Source organism: Dinoponera quadriceps, unplaced genomic scaffold (genome assembly GCF_001313825.1).
Source record: "Dinoponera quadriceps isolate SergipeBrazil2010 unplaced genomic scaffold, ASM131382v1 scaffold1739, whole genome shotgun sequence".
NCBI classification, from domain to species: Eukaryota; Metazoa; Arthropoda; class Insecta; order Hymenoptera; family Formicidae; genus Dinoponera; species Dinoponera quadriceps.
This window is the reverse complement of record NW_014555955.1, coordinates 102,513-123,032: the sequence shown is the minus strand read 5'-3', so window position 1 is coordinate 123,032 and position 20,520 is coordinate 102,513. Positions and strand designations below refer to the sequence as shown.

The 20,520-nt window shown below is 36.3% G+C and overlaps 1 protein-coding gene across 1 annotated transcript; it reads left to right on the top strand.

Annotated features, from left to right (window-relative positions):
• Positions 1-937: 937 nt before the first annotated feature.
• LOC106746140 (mothers against decapentaplegic homolog 4-like) lies at positions 938-4,394 on the top strand (the record flags this gene model as incomplete). Its single annotated transcript, XM_014622377.1, has 4 exons — positions 938-1,192; positions 1,269-1,550; positions 1,724-1,854; positions 2,031-4,394. Coding segments are annotated over 4 exons (749 nt in total), but the record flags the coding sequence as incomplete, so codon positions are not given.
• Positions 4,395-20,520: the final 16,126 nt, after the last annotated feature.

The window sequence follows — 20,520 nt, the reverse complement described above, 5'->3', positions numbered from 1 at the left end:
AATATATACACACATATATATATATATATATATATATATATATATATATAACTACAATTACTATTAAAATTAATATAATATGTAATACAATTTTGACAGGTATGCCTAAAGATTACCTTTGAATGAGCAATGTTTATAGCATTATATTTATCGAGTAATAAAAGAATAGAAAGTAATAACAATTTATAATTATTTGATTATAGGACATCATAAATCTGCATTCATATCAACTTGAGGTGAAAAAAAAAAAGAGTTTTGGCTAAGAAATATCTATCTTAGACCACTGTGCAGCAGTCTTATCAACCATGTTGGACACAATACTGACTATTTTTAATTATTTCCACTCGAGAATTCAATTTATCATTGAAATAAGGAAAAATGGAAGGTTAAACTTTTTAGATACCATACTAATCCTAAATAATAATTTCTTGGGTCCATATTTTGAATTTATTTTTATCGATAAAAGTGCCTTAAATGTGGCTTCTTGGCTTCTCAGCCTATCAGTCCAGGTGCCTTCTAAACCATTTTTAGAAGCACTTTTATCGATAAAAATAAGTTCGGAATATGAACCTTGAAATTTGATACCACAAGCCGACTTTTTCCGGACAATATTTAAATTATTTCTCACATTCGATCTGTCAAAATAAAAGATCGGTCATAAGTTTAGTGGATAGAGCATTTCTTGTGTCCAACCCTAAATAAGAAACACTTATCAAAAGAAACTTAAACCTATTTTCAGTATTTTAATTAATAACGGGTCTCTGTTACGTTTTATTTTTAACATCTTTAACTTTAAGCTGAGCGTTTTGTTCAACAAGACACCACGTGGTTCATTTATACATCCCTCTAATGAGGAAGCTTGAACACACAAATGTTACTTTACGATTCCTTTTGTTAGACGGTTTGTTTTGTTCCTGAAAATTCAATTTAATTATAGGGGGAGGTCACGGGAACGACGTTAGCGAGAATGTCGGTGGACTGCTGTCTACGCAACCAGCGCCAGAATTCTGGTGTTCCGTTGGATATTTCGAGCTGGACATCCAAGTCGGCGAGACGTTCAAAGTCAGCAGTGGTTGTCGCACTGTCACCATAGATGGTTATGTGGATCCAAGTGGCGGCAACAGATTCTGCTTAGGTGCCTTGAGCAATGTGCACAGAACGGAGCAGAGTGAAAGGGCGCGTCTTCACATCGGTAATCGCTACTTTCAAAACGAACGACTTCAATTTATAGCGAATCGATAATCATGACACGCATTGTATTGTTTCAGGGAAAGGTGTCGTGTTGGACCTGAGAGGTGAGGGAGACGTCTGGCTGAGATGCCAAAGCGAGCATAGCGTCTTCGTGCAGTCCTACTACCTGGACAGAGAGGCAGGCCGAGCACCCGGTGACGCAGTTCATAAAATTTATCCCTCGGCGTATATCAAGGTGTTCGACCTGCGACAGTGTCATAAGCAGATACGTGGTCAAGCCGCTACAGCTCAGGCCGCCGCGGCGGCTCAAGCTGCAGCCGTAGCCGGCCATCTCACGCACGGGACACCTATCACTAAAAGTAAGAGTTGTGATAGGAGAATCTAGGAGACACAAGTATATCAGATTTTAGTAATATACTCGTCAATATAACCGATTATTAAATATTAGAATTAAATTTGTACATGTATTCAATATATGATATCTAATATAAACAACTGATATAAACAATTACTGATTCTAATTACATTAAAGATCTCAGCGCAGCTGCGGGCATTGGAGTTGATGACTTACGAAGACTTTGTATCCTGCGTTTAAGTTTTGTAAAAGGTTGGGGTCCGGATTACCCACGACAGAGCATCAAGGAAACACCATGCTGGATCGAGGTAGGAGGATTTTGTACTTTATTTACAGGACACTTTGCAATTTTTATTATATATTTGAAATTATTATATATTCAAATTTTTATTTTGACACCATTTTAGTGAAAATTACTTGTAATTTCAACATTGTACAATTGTATTTCATAAGCGTGATATAGTAATTGTATTTTATTTCGCAGGTGCATTTGCATAGAGCGCTTCAGTTGCTAGATGAGGTGTTACACACGATGCCTATTGACGGACCACGATCGATCGAATAATTCCATCATCTCGAATCATGAAAAGAGTGAAGAGAGCGTCGCGTTGTTGGAATTAGGTGCGCAAGTGTGACATCGTGCGGCATCGCGAATCGTTCGAACAACTTCGGTTTGAGAACGCGAGTGGACAAGCTAAATGTATGGACCAAATTCATCAGACGGTAATGATCAAACGATTACAGTTGAAACGTGGAATTCGGCCATAGACGGCTCGGGGAGAGAGAAACGGGAAGAGAGAGAGAGAGAGAGAGAGAGAGAGAGAGAGAGAGAGAGAGCTTGCAGAAGTTATTTATATATTTAACGACTCGTGATATAATAATCTGTGTAGTAACAGGGGTTCCCAAACTTCTCAACGTCTATGTAACAAATGATCCATAGATAAAATACTTACATAATCCACATAGCGACGTCTCTCGCTCAATTAAAAATTGTACATATATTTTAAACGCCTCTATATATTAATGAAAAATATGTAGAGCGAAGCGTTTTAACTGGGAGAGGGTCATTTGAACATGGTTCAATTGAACACGTTGTACTGTGTGCGATTCAATTGAACGTGTTTCATTTGGACACAATTTTTCGACACGTTACAAGCAGATACATTGAAAATGCGTCCTGTTCATTTTGATACACGTTAAAAATCTGTACACTGTTAACTCGGGTACGTTAAACGTGCACGCTGTTCATTTGAGTACGTCAAAGATGTACACACTGTTCAATTGGGCTTGGTTGTTGCAATGTTATTTTGACTTAAAGCGAAACTTACAATTTTAAATTTAGTAAAACAAAAACGATACTTAAAGTATTTTAATTTGCACTAATTTTAATAAATACGAATTAAAGCACTTTAGGTGTCTCTTTTGCTTTGTTATGACAAAGAGTGCGGCTAACTGTGTATGAGGGCTATGGTCCTCAAATCCATTCAGTGAAATAGATGGTTGAAATGGATATAAAATAAAAAAAGATCTCGATGAGCTGAAAACAAATTTATAAGAAGTTGATCCGGTCTTTCGTTCCGGAGATACAGGGTTCCAACAATTCCTGACTCTAAATGGTTTTTGATTTATTAAAATGTTATTAATACCATTTTACTTACAAAGGGCATACAGTTCATACATTTTGTCAAAAGTAATTTTAGGAATGTATGAACAAAATTGGAAAATCGACATGATAAAAGACAGAGGAGAGATAACGCTATGAGAACGTTATGAAAGAGGGATGTTAACGCTTTGTTAACAAATTGTGTATGATAAACTTTTTAAACTTTTTAAATAATTTGAATGAATTAATTTAAAATTCAAAATTTTATTAGATTAAATTAGCTTTCTAAAATAGCTCTGATCATAATTTTTGGCTGAAAAATAGCTACAAAACGGCTAACTAACCAAGAGTCTCCATTTTTCGATGAATAGCAATATTTTGATTTTATTTTTCTAAATTGTTGAATTGAGCTAAATGGATTAAGTTTTAATTTTATTTAATGTTTTATTAGTTGTAGAATCCATTGGTAACATTTCTCGAGTCCTAATTCAACCGGAATTGGAACACTTGAATTTCCGGTGGGTTTTTACATTTTTGTGTCGATTCTTTTTTCACCGGAAACTAGAGAGCATAAGCTTCTCAATGCGTCCTTATACGTCTTAAAACTCTAGCGTTTTAATAAATCAAAAGCCATTTAGTACATTTGGAACTTTTGAAACCTTGTACTTCCGGAACGAAAAACCGGATCAACTTCTAACTTATATATTTGTTTTTAGCTCATTGATATTTTTAATTTATCAATTTCAACCATATATTTGACTGAATGAATTTGGAGAACATTTTGGCCGCATTCTTTAACTTTTAAATTTAAAGCCAAATTAAGGTTGGTGCACCCGCGCTTTGTACACGTAAAATCTGCGTTCTATACACTAGGACATGCAAAAGTTATAAATCTATATACAGTGGCGGACATATACTTACGTACAGTTAGGAAAACTAAATTTTATTTGTTGTGTACTTATACATGAAATAATTAAGAAAAAGTCTATTACGTTTTTTACAAGTTTATAGCATATATTATGAGATAGTAAAACAGTGTTTATCAATTTACTATGACTAAGAAGTTTCTTGTGTTTGTTTACTCAAGTGTTATATTTTCTGCGGCCACGTATTTACATACACTGTAGTAATACATAGATAGAGGGACTAATGAAGGTATTCGAACGGTTAGATTTCTTATCTTTAACACATAAAATATATATGTTAATCCTGAATATTTAAAACAATTTAGTGTTTATAGAAAGAAGGAAGTCTCAAGATTATGTTAGTAAAATTAGAAAATAATCCAATCGCATATATAGTGTTTACAACAGATTTTCTTGAAATACGCACCAGGCATGGGTAACAAAAGTATTCGAACGCTTTCAAGTTATTTGTGTTTTGGTTTGTATCTCAATGCTGAATGTAAACATTAGCATCAAATGTAAACAAAGAAACATTCAGTTGATCACAAGACATCGTTTGAGTAAGAATAACGTACAGTTGTGCAGTGTAATAATGAATATGAATAGGAAAAAGTCAGAAACACAAAACTATGAACAAGAAATGCTATTAAAACTACGTAGAGATGGAAAATCTTATAATGAGAATACGAAAATTGTAAACAGAAGTAAATCTACAGTGCATTATATAATAAAGAAGTTTGAAAATCAAGGAACTGTTGCCAATGAAGCTCGTTCAGGTCGTTCGAAAACATTGACAAGCAGAGAAAAGAAAATTATCATTCGCGAAATAAAAAAAGATCCTGCAACTTCTGCTTCCAAATTGGCAAATATGGTTGAAGAAATGTTTGATAAGCAGGCTCATCCCCAATTGTGCCGACGGCTACTGTGGGACAATAATTATTACGGCAGAGTATCAAGAAAGAAGCCTTACATTTATAAAGTAAACCAACGAAAAGGATTGCAATTCGCAAAAACTTATATTACTAAAAATAATTGCTTCTGGGGCAAAGTCATATTCTCAAACGAAAATTCAATGTCTTCAGTTCGGATGGGCGAAATTATGTATGGCGAGAACCAAATACAGACTTGCAAGCAAAGCATTTAAAACGAACAGTCAAACGTGGAGTTGGCAATATCATGGTATGGAGCTGCATGGCAGCTTTATGGAACTAGAAAATTAGTGTTTATCGATGGTATACTCGATCAAACATTTCTTCAACCATATTTGCCAATTTGGGAGCAGAAGTTGCAGGATCTTTTTTTATTTCGCGAATTATAGTTTTCTCTTCTCTGCTTGTCAATGTTTTTAGACGACCTGAACGAGCTTCATTGGCAACAGTTCCTTGATTTTCAAACTTCTTTATTATGTAATGCACTGTAGATTTACTTCTGTTTACAATTTTCGCAATCTCATTATAAGATTTTCCGTCTCTACGTAGTTTTAATATCATTTATCGTTTACAGTTTTGTATTTCTGACTTTTTCCTATTCATATTCATTATTATACTACACAACTGTACGTTATTCTTACTCAAACGATGTCTTATGATCAACTGAATGTTTCTTTGTTTACATTTGATGCTAATGTTTACATTCAGCATTGAGATACAAACCAAAACACAAATAACTTGCAAGCGTTCGAATACTTTTGTTACCCATGCCTGGTGCGTGTTTCAAGAAAATCTGTCGTAAACACTATATATGCGATTGGATTATTTTCTAATTTTACTAACATAATCTTGGGACTTCCTTCTTTCTATAAACACTAAATTGTTTTAAATATTCAGGATTAACATATATATTTTATGTGTTAAAGATAAGAAATCTAACCGTTCGAATACTTTCGTTAGCCACTGTAGGTCAAAATTTCTACAATGTAAACAATACTTGTCAGTATTTACCGAGTAATGTAGGTAAAAAGACGTGTTATAACAATACTGTGATGAGCAATTGAAAGAATATAAAGCCAGAACCACGTCGGCAAATACAGCAGCTTCGCAAAAATGGTAAGTTTTATCAGAGGATTTCTACAGAGCTTGGGATATCTGTTATGGCTTGTTATCAAGCTATACAACGTATTAAACGTGTAAACATGGTATGCCAGATAATGTTCCTCGCAAGACCACGAAAAACCGACATGAGAACTGACCGTAAGATTCATCGATTATCTGAATCAGATAGATTTAAAACTGCAATTGATATTCACGTTGAAATATCATCAGATCTTGATAAAAATATAAGTGTTAGAACTGTCCGACGTAGATTGAATGAATTTCAATTACATGGACGCGTTGTTAGAAAGAAACCATTCATACCAGAAAAGAATCGCCGAGCTAGAATCGCTTTAGCAAAATAACATTTAAATTGGACGTAACAACAATAGTTTCGAATTATTTTTACTGACCAATCTAAGTTTAATTGATTCGGATCTGATGGCAAAGAATATGTAAGACGTCGCATAGGTGAAGAATATCGCAAGAATTGTATAAAACCAACTGTAAAAGGGGGTGACGGGTCAGTAGTCGTATGGGGTTCTATGACTATTAATGGTACAGGTCCTATTCATCGAATAAAAGGAATCACGGACAGATTTACGTACTTGAACATCGTAGAAAATGTACTGCTTCCATTTGCTGAAGAATATATGCCGGAAGAATAGATCTATCAAGTAGATAATGACCCGAAACACACTGCACGTGTCGTCAAAACATCTTTAAACGACCGTAATATCAACATAATGAAATGGCCAGCACAAACTCCGGATCTGAATCCAATAGAAATGTTACGGATCGATGTGGACAAATATGTAAAACAGCGGGACCCGAATAATATTGAGGAACTGTACATTATGGTAGCAGAAGCTTGGAATTCTATATCTGTTAATCGGTGTAACCGGCATATTGAATCTATGCCACGAAAGTGTGCCGCAGTTCTTATTAGCAAGGGTCTAGCTACCAAATATTAATATATTATAGTAATAAGTCAAAGAAACTTGTTAAAATATTCGTGTTTTTATATGTACGTAAGTATGTGTCCGCAGAAAATATGACACTTGAGTAAACAAACACAAGAAACTTCTTAGTTATAATAAATTGATAAACACTGTTTTGCTATCTCATAATATATGCTATAAACTTGTAAAAAACGTAATGGACTCTTGTTTAACTATTTCATGTATAAGTACGCAATGAATAAAAATTAATTTTCCTAACTGTACGTAAGTATATGTCCGCCACTGTATATAGAAATACACAATTATAGACTTCATCGCAACGAAAGCAGCAGATAACATGAAATAGACGTTGCTTTACTCGAAAAGTTGCAAACTCCTATGGAATTTTACAATTATAATCCTCGTAACATCGAAAGCATCGAGTGGTGTGGGATAGATGGTCTATCATGGACCACGTTTTGAGTGAATAGTTGCAAACTTATTTAAAATTATACATTTATAAGTCGTGACGCCGAAAGCACCGAGTGGTGTGAGGTGGACTTCACTTTGAATGAATAGATCTAAACCTATTTAGAATCGCATAATTAATAGAATCGCGTACAGTGTATATGCTTAACGTGTCCAAGTAACAGCGCGCATCTTTAACGTATCCAAGTAATAAAGCGGAATCTACAATGAGAATTTAAACTCGAAACCTTAAAAAATTGACCAATCATAGTTGAATGTGAGGGGAATAATCGACTGTTTAGTCAATTTCTTAAGGCCCAAAATGCTTAAAATTCTCATTGTAAAACCCCCCGCTTAGTCCTAATCTACAATAGATGTTTTAAGCCCTAAGTCTTAAAAAATTGACCAATCACAATCGAATTATAGAAGAATAATCTATTGTGATTGGTCAATTTCTTAAGGCTTAAAGCATCTATTGTAGACTAAGACTAATAGCACGCACGTTTAACGTGTCCAAGTGAACAGTATGGACAATGTCCAAGTGTCCAAGTGAACAGTATTTTTAATTTTCTTCAAATGACCAGTACGTATTTTTAGTTTATCTACTTGTAACATCCAATAGCTATGTCCAAAATTGCAATGTCTAAATGAAAGATGTCCAATTGAATCGTACATAATATAACATGTCCAATATTATCTATTTGCAACGTATCCAATTATACCGTATCTAAGTGAAAACCATTCTTTCAATTGCTTGTCTTCTGTTAACTTTCTTGTCTATAATTTATATTAAAGTTATTTGATTTTTACACAGTTGTGTGTATGTAACGTAATTATATTTTCTTCAGTCTTTATTAAAGAAACTACATTTTTATTGCTCATTTTAAAATATAAAGTCGAAATTTTTTTATTCGTTTTGTCGATGAGTAAGCCCTTGTCCACAACTTTGCTTCAAGACATAAGCTGTAAGCAAATTGACCAACCACTGTCGATCATTCTCCTAATAAACGGCTGTCAATTTACTCATTACTTACGTCTTAAAGCAAAGTTGTGGGGACAAAGAGTAAAATGAGGACATGAGTTCTGTGGTAATATAATCTAACGCAATTATTATTTTGTAGAAAAATATATAATATTTCAAGCAGATTATGCCTTGAACATTTCGATTATGCTGAATTAATCGGTAAATAATACCGACGAATTTTAACAAAGTTTATATGTCTGCCGCCTGCCTCCTCTCCCTTTCATTACGAGAGATGTTTGACCATTGGTTTGAGAACCCCTGCTGTAAGATAAAACATGTGCCACGGCCTTGCACTACCATCAACGTACAAAAGTGAAAGAAACGTTATTTTTATTTACGAGATGTAATTTTTTACGGAGAGGCGACGACGCGTCTCACCGACGACCGAAGGAACAGAAAATAGAACGACGGTCTTCTATTTTGATAAGCGCACGCGACGGGGGTCCATCCCATTAGCAGCGCGCGGTCCGCTAAGCTCAGTGATACCAGTTCGGAACCGTTACATAGTCACGATCTTGTTCTTTGAGATTAGCTTTGTAAGATAACTGAACTACTGTTTACACTTATTACTTACCGCGAACTTTAAGCTCAACATTTAACATGGGATGATAGGAAGGTCTCTTACATTTCTGAATTCCTGGATTTGCGAATCCAAAGCAGAAGAGTGTTTTAGCGTTTTTAGATATATGTAAAATTAGAGAAGGGCGAGAGAAATATGGATGCACCAGTTCTAGAATTTAATCAGTCGCGAAATCTCAAAACGAAAATACGAGGATTGCAGAATTTCGAAACAAAATTTCAACGATTTAAACATATAAGAATAAGAAATTGAATTGCTCCAGGGATCTGAGAATTCTAGAATCTAGGAATCCAGAGATCTCGAACTCCAGGGATCTCAGAGTCCAGGAATCTTAAAGTCCGAGGATCTAATATCTGAGGACGTAAGAATCCCAAGATATAAGAATTATCTTTATGCACGTGTATACAGTAGGAAGATTTTCTCTAAAGACACAGTAATACATTTCTGCCAAGTAGCAATTATAAATAATTCGTAAGGATCACACATAGTCATAATAATCCTTCGTAACGATAAAATCTTTTTGTATTTAAATTTGAATAGAATTTGAATAGAAGAGATATCGTGATGTAATTTTCTTGAATTTGTGAGAGAGATCATACTTAAACATATTTATATAACGGTTGTAGAGGTAGAGTTGTAGTGATTATGTTGGCAGAAATTTGGTACAGTGACGTTAGAACAATTTGTTTATTGCGAATGGATAATTTGTTTATTGTCTGTTTTACAGTTTATAACCAAAAACTATTTTATATAGAGAATTTGAAATTCTAATGTGCATTCTTGTTCTTATACTTTCTTATTTCTTCGCGTTCCGTCTAATAAAATCTTTTAATTTCTTAGTTATTCTTATTGATCATTATTATTAATATTATTATCATTATATTGCGGTTGTTGGAGGAGAGAAATTAAAAAGTCAATAGAGATATTAATAGGTTCTTAAACGTTCACAAATTTAAAAAAACTAGGGATTTGAAGATTAAATTTAAAGAACTCAGTTAAAAAATGTTTAAAACGACGTGAAAACGAGAGATCCATGTCTATCTTTATTATATATATATATCATATTAAAAGCATGAGAAATCTTATAGACGAAGATTGAAATTGGTTTGTAATTCAAGCGAATACATCCAAATATTCATCCTCCGATCAACCGCCAATGTTATTACTATTATAACGTAGTACTTGTTGAATAATTATATACCTACTGTTTATCAGCTATTTTATTAAAATATAGTCGTACAAAATATTCTTATATATACATTTGATAATATTATAATATATATAAATATATATAGAGTGATTGTGAGAGAGTAAGAGAGAGTGAATGAGAGAAAAAAAGAGAGAAAGAGAGAGAGGGAGAGAGAGAGGGAGAGAGAGAAAGAGAGAGAGAGAGAGAGAGAGAGAGAGAGAGAGAAAGGGGGAGAAAGAGAGAGTCGACCAAATTCGACGGTATGCATGCACAAGGTGTCCCAGAGGTTATTCAAACTGTCGGTATCCTTGCCCCACCTTGCGCATATATACTCCGGTATATGCGTATATATTTTATTCTAATTGATTATACGCGTAAGGAAAAACGGAGGGATAGAAAAGAGTGTTTAACTCTTGTTTACGATAACGATAGTATTTGCCGATTCTCGCTTATTTGTTGCGACTCAGTCTTCGTAATTGCAGAGCGAATGAACAAGCAATTTTCGATTCGATTCGAAGAAAATTGCTCGCAGATAGATAGATAGATAGATAGAGAGAGAGAGAGAGAGAGAGAGAGAGAGAGAGGATTTAAACGTAAAACGTTACCGTTTAAGCTAAGTTCGAAGAAACCTGCACTCTGAATGCATATATAGCGACTGTCCGGCGACTACCGCATTATTTGTTCAACGATAAACATACCTCGACATGTCTGGGTGTAAAGTCGAGGATAATTTCGTCGTTGAAGGATAATTCTGTAATCGGCCGACTGTACATCCTGTACACAATGCCTTCCTTCGATCGACCAATGAAGTGTACACACAGCTCAAGTATTCGTCGACGACAAATTCTTGCTTACAGCCAAGCTAGGAACACATGTGCCATCGTTTTCGTGCAGTAATAAGGACAGATGTAAAACTTAGGACACTTTCTTACAAGACTGTATTTTTAACTCCAGAGCGACTAAGTCCGTACAGATCTAAGAACCTGAACCTGAACTCTCTCGCCGAGCCGAGATAATCTAGACTTTCTCGACCGGTGTCGTTATTTCGAGGACATACCTAGGTCTAAAAAGAGTCGATTAAAGCTCCGATGATTGCGGGAATCCGAGAATCCGGGAGTGACTGCGAGGCTCTAAGAAATCCGAGGATCTAAGGATCAGTACGATCCCCGAAGCGTACCTTAAGAAGTCTAAGCTATGAAGATTCTACGAACTTCGAAATTCCGTAGTTCGAAACATCTCAAATGAGTTCTAACAATAATCCGATTATCGTGGTGCTTAGATACGTCGCGGTAGCGTAAAAGCGACGAAGAGATGAGACAATTCGAAACGAGCCACGAATTTTTCTACACATAACCATTAAACCGCGCGAAAACTCAATGTGCAAATGAGAGAAAAGAGAAGTAAGAATCTCACAAATTTTTACGATTGAAGGGCTCATCGACACATGCTAAGTGCCGGATAGCTTGTCCTTGTTTGTCGGCTCGCAATCAAACGTTTTTGATAAAAAGAAACTTAAGTGTAAGTAAAGTCGGGCCATATTGTAGCGCTTCTAGCTTCTCGGTAGCCACTATATACAATTATATACACGACGATTATATATACGATTATTACACACGAAATACTGCCAGTCTTGAACACGACTTTTAATGAATGTTGCTTTTAAATGAGAGCGGTCTCCAAAGTGGGATGAGTCTTGCGTTTGTAAAATGGATGTTTGTTGAAGAGTCGTCTTCACGTTAAACATAATTTTCCAGTCATCGTCGTTGCGATCGCTCCTCGGATTCCGGGGAACGTTTTTAGCATGGCACTGCCCAGAGCCCTTCAATTCCGAAATCCATTCGGCGAAATGTTGCCGAAGCGAAAATCGCGTTTATTGCGAACGCCCACGTTGAGGAATTACTGCGAAACATAGACGGGATTGTTTCTCTTCCCTTACTTGCGTTTTGTACGGCGAACAGCACAAATCTGTCTGCGTCCAAGCCAAAGAGATACCCCGACGACACGCTACGTTAAAAAAAAAAAGAAGTATATAACGAGTATATAACGAGGGTTTCTATATTACGCCGGGTGTTCCGAAAGAGATGAGCGAAAGAGATGAACTGTCGTGAAACTTCTTTTTTTTTTTTTTTTTTTTTTTTTTTTTTTTTTTTTTTTTTTTTTTTTTTTTTTTTTTTTTTTTTTTTTTTTTTTTTTTTTTTTTTTTTTTTTTTTTTTTTTTTTTTTTTTTTTTTTTTTTTTTTTTTTTTTTTTTTTTTTTTTTTTTTTTTTTTTTTTTTTTTTTTTTTTTTTTTTTTTTTTTTTTTTTTTTTTTTTTTTTTTTTTTTTTTTTTTTTTTTTTTTTTTTTTTTTTTTTTTTTTTTTTTTTTTTTTTTTTTTTTTTTTTTTTTTTTTTTTTTTTTTTTTTTTTTTTTTTTTTTTTTTTTTTTTTTTTTTTTTTTTTTTTTTTTTTTTTTTTTTTTTTTTTTTTTTTTTTTTTTTTTTTTTTTTTTTTTTTTTTTTTTTTTTTTTTTTTTTTTTTTTTTTTTTTTTTTTTTTTTTTTTTTTTTTTTTTTTTTTTTTTTTTTTTTTTTTTTTTTTTTTTTTTTTTTTTTTTTTTTTTTTTTTTTTTTTTTTTTTTTTTTTTTTTTTTTTTTTTTTTTTTTTTTTTTTTTTTTTTTTTTTTTTTTTTTTTTTTTTTTTTTTTTTTTTTTTTTTTTTTTTTTTTTTTTTTTTTTTTTTTTTTTTTTTTTTTTTTTTTTTTTTTTTTTTTTTTTTTTTTTTTTTTTTTTTTTTTTTTAATCGAGGTTTCTCATTTAGTGAGATGTGACAAATGTCGAGAAATGTTACACACCTCTAACATCGAGAACATTAAAGAGCGATCGTTCGAACAATCGGAGCTCGTGGATCTTTCGGAACGCCCTGTACGTACGAGAGATGTAATTGTTTCCTTACGTAATTTAATTACATTATAATTATGCAAGTAGAATTACATGCGTTGCAATCCTGTTCGGTTTGTAGATCTTTTAATTATTATCGATACATCAGTTACGTTTGATCCGCGAATGGCATGTAATTGAGAGGATAAAGAAAAAGGAAAAGAAAGAAAAAAAAACAAGGACAAGATTGTATAGAATACAAATTAATATCTGTGATTATCGTCGATGCAGATATATTTTAAGTAATTTCTACAGCGCGTTTTCGGGCATATTTGTAAGAAAGAAAGAAAGAGCAGAAAAAAACAATAACGATAATGTAACAGTGTACGGCGATAATACTTTTAGAAGTCGATTGTTGAGATAAGATTTATCTGTGTTTGTGTTGGATGCATATTGTCGTGCCGCGTGGTGACGAGGTTAATTAATTATGCATTAATATAACGAGGATAATTAGGATAACTAATATAGTGCGAACACACTATTAATTGTTTCGAAAGAAAAAGTAAAAAGGAAAAAAAGAAGAAAACCATACGAATGAATGAATGTATTTGCGGAATCCTTTTTTGTTGTTGTACATTATAGATACGTCGCATTATACACGATCATTTTCAATAAACATATTCTATAAATTATAAGTACAAGGTCTTCCATTAAGAACTTTTATTTTTAATTATTAGGAAAACAAGGTTTTTTTTGAAAAAGTGATATTTTTATTCCAATTCAAAGTGTAGACTGTACGATTAAATTGGGAACACGATATCTGACGAATGGCCGCCTCGACTTTTTTTACAAATAGTCATTTTTTCAGAAAATCTCGCATCACGTTTTCGCATAATTGCGGCTCGATTTCGTGAATAACACTTTTGATATTTGTCCTTGAGCTCTTGAATTGTTTGCGGAGCATTAGCGTAGATCCTATTCTTCACATAGCCCCAAAGAAAATAGTCCAGCGGTGTTAAATCGCATGATCTAGGTGGCCAATTAAAGTCTCCGCGTCGCGAAATTAAGCGTCCAGGGAACTTTTCACGCAATCATCCGATTGCTTCGCTGTTTGTGTGGCACATTGCGCTGTTCTGCTGGAAATAAACATCGTCCATCGTCCAGTCATCCACTTTAGATCAAAAAAGTCGATCTGTATCTTACGGTAATGTAGCTCATTCACTAAAACGGCGGCACTTCGTTTTCGAAAAAATACGGCCCAATGACACCGCCAGTCCAAAAACCGCACCAAACTGTCACTCGTTGTGGCGGAGAGGTTTCTCGACAATCATCGTTGGGTTTTTGGAGCCTCAGATGCGACAATTTTGTTTCCTGACGCAGCCTTTAAGATGAAAATAGGCCTTGTCGCTAAAAATGATTTTCGTAAAAAAAATTGGGGTCGGTTGCCTACATTTGCAACACCCAATCAACGAACATTGCGGCGTTGTGTATGGTCTGCCGGCTTTAATTTTTGTGTCAGCTGGACTTTGTAAGTATGCAGGCTGAGATCTTTGTGTAAAATACGGGCTATTTTGCGATATGCCCAATTACTGCGACTATCTTGGAGTGAACAAACTTGGATTTTCCACGATACTTTTAGCCATAGCAGTAATGTTTCCGGTTGATTTGACTGGCCAAGCACGGATTTGGGTCTTTACATCACTAACTTAACCCAAACGCTCAAATTTCTTGATTAATTAATAACTGCTGGACGAGAAGAGACGTGCGTTATTACGACCAAAAGCAGTACGAACTTTACGAACTGTCTCCGCGAAATTGCCATCATTTTTATAGTGAATTTTCACAATTTCTATACGTTGCTGAAGAGTATCGTTCTATTTATATCGTTAACCGTTTTTTAGTGTCAACCGTTAAGGAATGACTTTTCTATCTTTAATAGGTTAAAAATAGCGCGAAATTTAAAATGAAACCTCTTAATGGAAAACCTTGTACCTCTCTAACCGTCAAACACGGATTTCTGTTAAATTCATATATACGAGGAACAGAAAATAGAACGACGGTCTCCTATTTTAGAGACGGGGGGGGTAATTCATATATACGTAGATCAGAAAGTTTCTAAAACGAACCAAAAATGGCGTTGCAAATATGTGCCACTTACATATTCAGAAACATGTATCACAGAACCAAGAAATCGTACACATAACACGGAACAGAATCAAAAAACTGTGGACACTGGCTTCGTGCACGAATTATGGATATAGAGGCACTTCAAAGTAACGGCTTTATCGCTTCAAATTCAAAGTAACAGCACAGTTTAATTACATACATGTGGCGGTCGAGCTTTGCCCGCCGTTTCCGGCGGCGCCACCGCCCAGAGCGGCCGTGCGCATGAGGAAGCAAGATCTACAACCGCGACCGGTCTTCTGACCGGCCTCGGCGTCACCCGGCCTTTCCGGCGTGTCGCGCGCACCACCGGAACCACGAGATGCACGCGGCCTCGCTGGCCAACCACGTGTTCCGTAGCGCGATCGTTGTTTGTTTTCGAAGCGTCCTGGCGGTCGTGTTACGACCCCGGCTCGCTCTCTTCCTTCTCGGACTCTGGACAACGCGGGCGTGCTCGTGAGTGTTTTCTGGTGTTCACCCCTGTGCGTTCCGGCCTTCGCGACACCGCTCGCCGCTGATTTTTCACGCGGCCATTTTTGTTCAACTGTAATTTGCGTTCTGATTTCTGTGTCCCGCGCCGCGACCATCTCTTTGTGCATCGCGCCCATTTCGTTCTGCGTTGCGGTCATTTCGTTCTCGCCGCTTTCCTTAGTTTTAGCTCTTCGTGTTCCATTGTTACGTTTGCGTGTTTGTACATATCTGGTAAAATACAGCTGCATATGAGCAGTCATAAAGACTCCGCTTCATTAGCGCACACCCATAGGGCTACCCGTACTAGAGTTTTTACTCTCCTTTTCCTTTCTACACGCGCGGTGGCTATAGGCCTTACCGTAGTACTACATACAGTTGCGACCATAGAGATATAAGAATAGAGAGAACAAGGGATATATGCTACCTGTAAGTGGAAGTGATAGAGGCAAAGATAGAGATGGATGCCGAGTGTCCTATCTTGTCTCTTTCTAGTCACGCGCTGGGATTGGCTGCCGCGCCAACGACGATATAGCTATACATTTTTCTCCATCCAATTCAAAGAAACTGTCATTGCTAAAATGATCACTGCAAATATATGCTGTTTTCACTTCAAAATACAAAAGTAGTTGAAGTATATTCAACCATTTACGCCTTATATCTACATCCTTCGGTAGCCTACAACATTTACATATTTTTTTAAATGTAGGAAAAAATAACATATAATTATTTGAGGTTACGTATTTGTACTTTCTTACGAGTGAAAACTGCGGTTACATCCAGGATAAGACTCCGCCTTGCATTTCAAACAATATTTCATTTTTAAACAAATCGCGTCCAATTATTATTTTGTTAACGTTCAAATATTTAACGAATTTTAATTCTACACACATATGCACGCATATTTACAAAACGAAATTTTAGTCTGCTTTCTCCCCTCCTGACGTCGCGTGGTCGCTTGGCGGCTCATTGTAACAACCAATCAGAGCGCTCGACTAGAAAGAGACAGATAGGACACTCGGCATCCATCTCTCTCTTGACCTCTATCACTTTCACTTACAGGCTTGTTCCCTCTATTCTTATATCTCTATGGTTGCGACAGTAGCTGACGGTTTCTTTGATATCAATGGTCATCGATCACGTGACTATCAGCCATGGATTGTACAGGCGCTGCATTTGAACATCAAGAGACGTAGTGTTTCGCATAAAGTAGTTGTAAAATTCAGAGAAATCCTATATATGATTGTATAGTGCAACCGAAGGTTCAGCCGCATAAGGAAGCGCGGCTGACCGGAAGAGAAGTAAAGAAGACCTCCGGTAGGTGGCACCGCAGACCCAGGCTGATACAAAAGCGAGGCGCGACTGCGAATCAGGAAGCGTCGCGAAAGGTAGATAACGTTTGAAATTGAGAAAGAAGCAAGGGAGGCAGTTGCGAGCGGACGCTAGAGAAGAAAGAACGTGGAAGAAGGAAGCAAAGAACTGCGCAGAGGATAGAAACGACGGAGTCTCCAAGGGACGGCGAATAAGGAATCCCACCTGGAAGGGAGGCCCGGTGCCAACCAACGAGCAGAGGCCTGGGAGACGCGGGGAAACGACCGGTCGCTTTTGCAACGGTAAGTGGGCTAAAGATTTGCCACTGTTCCCCCTCGTAATTTTCTCTCGTCCGAGACTTTTCGTCGAGGAAATAAAGCGTCGAGTGGGTAAATCAACGCGGTTCGCGACGACGGCGGCCGGAATCCGAGGACCATCCGGGTACGACATACGACGCATATTGCGTCGTCTCGCCGTGCGTGTCCGATCGTGTTACGGCGAGAGTCCTGTGTCGCAATAAGGCGAGATAAAAAAAGGCCGCGGATGAAACTGCGTGCGATATTTCTTTTATCAACGTGCCGGTTCGCGGAAATAATTCCGTCTTCCAGGTATAGTGTTCATACGAGTTAGACTCGTATTGTATTCGTTTGGATTCTCTCTTATGATTGTTAGTCGCGTTTTATTATAAATATTACTTATATATTGATATACAGATATACATATAGTTATTTCGTAGTTTCTTAGCGCGTTTGTCCCAATCAAGCCGTTCATAGTATTTTCTTATGTTTTGTGTTATTCCTTAGAATATTTGTAATCTACATTTTTTTGTTGACCTCATTGTCATTTGTCGCGCTAGTGCTTTTTGTTTTCTAATAAATAGAGTTTAGTCATTCGCATTCCAAGAATACGTGCTTTATTTCTCGTGTCTCCCTTTTTTTTCCATACTGTGCGTCTGAGGCGGGCGTCCTGTGACTCGATATTCTCTTCGGGGACGACAGCGCTGCCGGGGAGGGAAATTCCCCCGCGCACCAACTACAACACGGCATATCTGGGGAGACTTGGCCGGTCCAACTTCCCAAGCCTAGAGTTTGGACAAGTCTCTAAAAACGCCCTGGTGACTGTGTAAGGGTAGCGGGATTATTGGAGAAGTGAACTTCTAGATGTTCGGTGCGGCCTGGACGGTTTAGCATCAACTTATCTACTCATCTAGTGACACCCGATCACAATAAAAGCTTTTAAGGTCTATAAATAATTAAAAATAATATAAATATAAATAATTAAAAATTAATATTAATGTGTATACACATGTGATAACTTTTTACGTAACCTTAACATACCTTTCACCATCCTTTGGAAATCGAAAGAAACTTATTTTTTCTTCGTCCATAAATATTTTTGCATGTAGCAAACGTATACGAGATACCACCTCTTGCATTTATTTTATATTACGATTATAGTATAAATATGTTTAAATATATTGTACACTCAGCTATGCTGTTTCACTCGCCGGTATCGCTATATGACACTCCGCCATATTCTTGGTTGTATAGTCAACACATGCGCAGAAGAAAATCGAACCTCCAATTTCCTAGCATTGTCGCAATTGTAGTTAAACTGTGGTAACAGCTTTATCGTGGCTATGGCCGCTTTCAGATTTCTCTTTGCATGTATTGAAAGAATTATCTTTCAAACGACTACCATAAAATATTCAAATAGATGGCGCATATAGTATAGTTGTTGTGGCATACGCATAGACGTATAATAACTAGACTACGCGGTCTCAACGTCTCCCTTTGTTTAAAACCGTCAGAAAGTAGAATGAGATAGTTGCTGTACGGGTTGTAACGTCCGGACTTATTTTGAAACATTAATAATATATCAATATAGATCGGAGGCCGACTTGTCTGATTTCAGACATCACTAGGTTAGATATTTACTAGGTATAGATATTTTATCCCTATGTTACTAGATGTAAGTACGTGCGCATATGTATATTCGCGCACGTTAAATATTATAATTAAAATTATAACGCCGAAGAAACGACGTGTCGTTAGAGAGTCTTAAAATCGATGCATCAACTATAGACAAGAGAAACTGTCATCTCTCAATGCAATAAGGCATCCCGTTGCTAACATAAACAGGAGCAAGAAACTTGAATCCAAACACCATTCAGGACCGACGCAGCGATATCGACGCGGTGACATTACACCGATGGAATGAATTTCTTCCATCTTCATGACTCTATCAGCCAACCAGAAAACGACTCTCAACGACAAAGCAACGTATAAAAACGCGCGCATTCATTGAAAAGGCGATTCTTTTCTCGAAATTAGCTTTTGGTACTTGTGTACTTATATGGTTTGGAATATATTAGTCGTAAAATCCGACTGTGTAACAATTATTTTTGTCTACCCCTCATTTCTCGAAAGTTGCGAAATCGAAATTGGAATCGCGGACTGCATCATCCCGCGCAGCGCCGGAACATCCGAGACCGAACCAGGAGAACGAGCGGCTCTGATTTCTCACCAGATTCATCGATCGTTTCGTCAGACTCCGGAGACCCAAGGTAAACTCGGTGAAAACAGAGTGACCAATAAGCGGAGTCATCACTCTGTTGACCGTCCACGTAAGTCACTGATTTTACTACTTTCAAATTTCCCTATATAGTTATCTATCGTGGACGTAACAGGGTACTATTTCGTCTTTTTCTAAAGAGGTGTAGTAGGATTTTTTAAAAAAGCCTTTATAGTGGGGTTGAGATCCCCACTCTATGCATTATCAGACGAAGACAGAATGGTACCCGTTGTTATGTCCACGATAGATAACTATATAGGGAAATTTGAAAATAGTAAAATTAGTTNGATCGTTTCGTCAGACTCCGGAGACCCAAGGTAAACTCGGTGAAAACAGAGTGATGACTCCGCTTTTAGGTCACTCTGCTTTTCACCGAGTTTACCCTGGGTCTCCGGAGTCTGGCGAAACGATCGATGAATCTGGTGAGAAATCAGAGCCGCCCGTTCTCCTGGCTCGGTCTCGGATGTTCCGGCGCTGCGCGAGATGATGCGGTCCGCGATTCCAATTTCGATTTCGCAACTTTCGAGATCTATACTAATATATTATTAATGTTTTAAAATAAGTCCGGACGTTACACCGTATAGCCGACCGCACGAAACGGTGATATATGCTACAAGATAAGTTATATGATACAAGCGACGTGATACATACTTGTATCAACGTTAAACCTAACCCCGATTCCAAGTGAAATGTATTTTTATTTTCACCCGCGTAAATTTATTTCAGTTTGAGACGATACTGTGAATGAAAAAGAAAATCTTTGAAAAGGTGTATTAAATCTGATTAAAATTATGAGTGAACATAATTATTATCAAAATAATAAATCATCTCACAATAGTGAAAATGATGATGAGTTTCTTGAC